The sequence below is a fragment of the Plasmodium gaboni genome, chromosome 9, assembly GCF_001602025.1.
Source record: "Plasmodium gaboni strain SY75 chromosome 9, whole genome shotgun sequence".
In the NCBI taxonomy this organism is placed as follows: domain Eukaryota; phylum Apicomplexa; class Aconoidasida; order Haemosporida; family Plasmodiidae; genus Plasmodium; species Plasmodium gaboni.
Genome location: NC_031489.1, coordinates 49597 through 55102, shown reverse-complemented (window position 1 = coordinate 55102; position 5506 = coordinate 49597). Strand labels below are relative to the sequence as shown.

The window sequence follows — 5506 nt, the reverse complement described above, 5'->3', positions numbered from 1 at the left end:
TCATATATGTATAAAAAAAAAAAAAAAAAATGAATATATAAAAAATAATATATATTATTTCTTATATATGGAAATTAAATATAATGTAATATACAAAAAAAAAATTAATCTACTATAAGAACAATATTTTAGAAAAAAAAAAACAAAACAAAAATAAATAAGAATAAATATATATATATATATATATATAAAAAATAAAATAAAATAATAATAAATTTTAAAAATATAAAAATTTAAAATATTTAAAAATTTTTTATTTTTTCTAATTATATATATATATAAGCATATATACTTCTTATTAATTTTTATACTTTTCGCTTTTTACATTTTTTATGATTTTTTATTTTTTCTCATTTATATTAAGAAAAAATATACATATTATTTTATATTAAAAAAAAAAAAAAAAAAAAAAACTAACGATTAAAAATACATAATTAATTATATATATTATGTATTTTCAATAAGTTTATATAATAATATATATAAAGAAAAAGAATAATTATATATTTAAACTTATTAAGATATACAATTATCTATTAATGGAGAAACAAACAAAACCATAAAAAAAAAAAAAAATTATAAGAAAATTACAAAAGAAAAAAAATAAACCAAAGCAAGGCAAAAAAAAAGTAATAAAATAATAAAAAAGAGATAAAAATTAAAATTGAAAAAAATATATATAATAATATTAAGAAAAATAAAACAAACAAAAAAATAAAAAAATAAATAACTTATTGCATATAATTACACCTAATATTTTTCGGTTTATATTTTAGAGTAACCTGAATAAAATTACACACATATATATATATATATATATATTATATATATTATTAATAATATATATATGGATCCATTTATATGAACATTATTTATTTTACATTCTCTCCTGATGAGTTATTATTGTATAATATATATATATATAATAATAATAATATATATATTTTAAATGTGTATATTCATATATTTAAGTATGCTCGTATATATAATATACGAAAATACAATTATATATTATATGTATATATTATTTATTCACCAAAAAAAAAAAAAAAAAAAAAAAAAAAAAAAGAGTAAGTTCTAAAGTGTATAAGGAATATATATTAAATTATTGCTAAATTATTAATATTCGATAACGCTGTGCATTATTAAATATTATATATATATATATATATATATTTATATTTAATATTCGTATGAATTATAATATTATTAAGTACTATATATATATATTAAGTATTTATATATATATAAGGTATAAGAGAATAATTATATATATATCTTCCTTTTTATAATCTTTTTTTGTTTTTTAAAAATATAAACTTTTAAATGTATTTATATGTAATATTAAAATATATTTCTAAAATTTATGAAATTTATTTATCATTTTTTGTGTTTTATTATTTTTTTTTTTTATGAGCATGAGATAAAGAATACTAAATAATTACTTTAAATAAAAATTTAAATAAAACCAAGATTATAAATATATGCAAAAGAGATAAAGTTTTTTTTTTTTTTTTTTTTTTTTTTTTTTATTTAAATTTTAAACAAGCGTGAATTAAAAGAAAACAAAAATTTTCCAAAAAATGTAACTATTTTAAAATTTTACAATAATTTGAATATATATACAAATTTGGTTTTTAAAGAAATTGGATAAGTCATATGGGTTATTAAAACTAATATAGGAAAAAAAAAAAAAAAAAAAAGAAAACAATGATATATATATATATATGCTATACAAATCATACACTTATCTTTGATATAAAAAAATTTTTAAGATCTAATTAATTTCTTCTTCCTTACAATTAGATGTACACATTTTGAATAATATATAAAAATACCTGATATTTTCATTTAATATGGTATGTTTTTTTTTTCCTCCTATTAGCTTAATAAAGTGAAAAAAATTTCAATGTGTGTACAAAAGTTATGTTCTTATAAACCTCAATAGGAATGTAATAATATGTATATTATTATGTCAAATTATTTTAAAAGAACAGCATTTTATTTGATGGAAAAATATATACCGATATTATGATTTTTATTTTTTTCATTATTCCAAAGTATAATATATACTTTGTGTATTTACAACATGATTTATATATGTGTATACATAATATAATTATATATATATATATATATATATATATATATATATATTTTTATAAGTTTAAATATTATAAAATATCGTATTCTATATATTTCCTAGTCCATATATATTTTGTTTTGTGTTCTCCTAGTTGCTACATATTCAATTTTTAATAATATCTGTTTAAATTTTTATAATTCATTTTTAAAAATATTTAAGTTAAAAATTAATCTATCCCATTATATGTAATAATAGTAATGGTAGCTAATATGAAATGTAAAATATATAAAAGAAAAGTAATATATATATATATATATATATATATATATATATTATATTTATGACATTGACTTTTATTTTCCTTAGAATTATTTTATATAATTATTCATTATTTCATTTTTGGTATAAAATAAAATTAAGTATTTTATTAAACCTTGAAATTCTTTTTTTTTTTTATTTTATTTTTTAATATATAGATTCTTAATTAAGATATAACTCTTAAATATGAATATCAATAAAATTAAAGAATAAGCATTTATTTTATAATTTCTTTTTTTTTCCAAATATTTAGAAAATTCTAAAAGACTAGGAAATATAAGTATTTAAGAACATATTTGATATTCGTACGAAAAAAAAGAAAAGTATACAATGACGCATGCATATTTATATATATATATATATATTATTTACAAATAAACTATAAAAAAAAATATATATATATATATATCTTATTATATTCTTATAAAATTGTACATAAAATATATGAAAATATTATAAGGTTTTTATGTTAAGGTATATTAAAACATTTTAATTGCACATGTGTGTAATGTATATATATATATATATATATATATATATAATTTTATACATATAATTATAAATACATATATAAATATATTGTACTCATTATTTTCATTAAAAAATATATCCCAATATTTACTAAATAAATTATAAAAATATATATCATACATACAAATTAGTATATGCTTATTAATAAGTACATATATATTGTAAAGTAATATAAATATATACTTTTATATTTATAATAAATTGATATATATATATATATATATATATATTTATAATTAAATTATTTTTCCTTTTGTTTTTATTTTTTCCCCATACATATTTAAAACAGTAATATATATATAATATATATTTATTGAATTTATTTTTATCTATTGTTTCAAAGGATTTTATTTTAAATAGTAAAACATTTAAAATTAAGAAAACAAAAAATTAAAAAAATATAAAATTAAAAAAATATAAAATTAAAAAAATTGAAAAATTAAAAAAATTTATAGGTAAATATATAACATTATAAATAAATTATTATTTCCCAAAAAATTTTCAGGTATCATTGTAAAATCAAAATTATAATAAAAAAAAAAAAAGAAAACGAAAGAAAAAAAGAACAATATATTTAAGGAAAATATGTCAAATAAAAAAAGAACCATATTAAAAGTTATAATTCTTGGAGATAGTGGGTAAATATAAATTTGGAAAATTATAAAATAATAAGTATATTGTATGATTATATATATATATATATATATATTTATATAAGGTACAATAAATTTTTAACTATAAATGTGTAATAAAAATTTGGGCTCATAACATTAAGTGTAGAGAAATATAAATATAAGTATATTTATTTATTTATATAAACATGATATGGATATATGCTGTCAATATTAAGATACTGCTCCATAAAATGAAAATATATTTGGAAATACTTTTTAATAAAATCTTATTATATATTTGAAAAAAATATGTTTATTACCTTATATATATATATATATATATATTTATAAATTATTAACAATAAAGAAGTGTGTAATATTGAATTGTTTGTATTTGAGAAATGTGTTTTTATTATATTTACTAAATGGAAATGATATTTGAATTTAATACAATTATTTAAGATACATTTTTGTGAAATAATACAATATATTCATTTCATTAAAATAAAAAATATAAAAATATATATTCATCGAAAAGATACATAAATATATATATGTACATATTTTTTTTTACAGTGTTGGTAAAACATCATTAATGAATCAATATGTGAATAAAAAATTTACGAATCAGTACAAAGCAACGAGTAAATAAAAAATTTTAGATAGAATAAAATTATATGCGTATTATTTATTAATATATATATATATATATATGTACATTTATTATTATTATTTTTTTTTTATCGCTTCAGTTGGTGCAGATTTTTTAACTAAAGAAACCATAGTTGACAACGAACAAATAACTATGCAGGTTCAAATAAATTATTAATATATAGTTTATTAAAAAGAATACTAGATAATATATGAGGATTATTATATATATATATATATATATATATATATATACATATTTATGTCGAACGTTATAAGTGAATATATATAGTTTATATTATTTTATGCTTTTTTTAATTTTTTTTTATTTTATATTTCTTTAGATATGGGATACTGCAGGACAAGAACGTTTTCAAAGTTTAGGTGTAGCTTTTTATAGAGGTGCAGATTGTTGTGTTTTAGTATTCGATTTGACAAACTACAAAACTTATGAATCTTTGGAATCTTGGAAAGATGAATTTTTAATTCAAGTAATGATAATAACATGAATATAAAAGCAAATAAAGCAAAACAAAGAAAAATATTTTTGTTTGTAAAAGAAAATTTATACAAGTGTATTATATATATATATATATATGTTTTTTTTTTTTTTTTAGGCTAGTCCAAAGGATCCTGAAAATTTTCCCTTTGTTATTATTGGAAATAAAGTTGACGAAACAAATAAAAGAAAAGTAATATATAATCTTATTATTATTCTATATATTTTGTGTTATTCAAAATAAATATATGTATAAATATATATAAATATGTTTATTTTTATTTTATTTATTATTTTTTTTTTATTTAAGGTTCAATCATTAAAAGTTTTGCAATGGTGTAAATCAAATAACAATATTCCCTATTTTGAGACAAGTGCAAAAAATGCAATTAATGTTGATCAAGCATTTGATGAAATAGCTAGAAAAGCTATGAAGCAAGAACACCAGGAAGAACAAATGTAGGATAATCAACAATAAGACATACATATATACATATAATTATATATATATATATATATATATATATTTTATTTTTTACAGATATTTACCAGAAACATTTGCTTTAAATAATCAGAGCGAACAAAAAATATACAAAAGTCGTTGTTGTTAATATATGATCATAATAACAAAATCTTCAATTAATTTTAGTGCATATATTTGTATATATTATTTCTTTTCTTTTTTTTTTTTTTTTTTTTTGTATTAGTTTTAATAAACCATATGACTTATACAATTTCTTTAAAAAACAAATTTGTATATATATTCAAATTATTGTAAAATTTTAAAATAGTTACATTTTTTGGAAA

The 5506-nt window shown here is 14.7% G+C and overlaps 1 protein-coding gene across 1 annotated transcript; it reads left to right on the top strand.

Moving 5' to 3' along the window:
- Positions 1-3520: 3520 nt before the first annotated feature.
- PGSY75_0903200 (ras-related protein RAB7) lies at positions 3521-5310 on the top strand (the record flags this gene model as incomplete). The annotated part of the gene is made up of 7 exons (XM_018785441.1): positions 3521-3573; positions 4126-4193; positions 4302-4360; positions 4545-4691; positions 4818-4892; positions 5010-5158; positions 5241-5310. The coding sequence occupies 7 exons, from the start codon at positions 3521-3523 to the stop codon at positions 5308-5310; spliced, it is 621 nt and encodes a 206-aa protein (XP_018641782.1).
- Between the last annotated feature and the right edge of the window lie 196 nt (positions 5311-5506).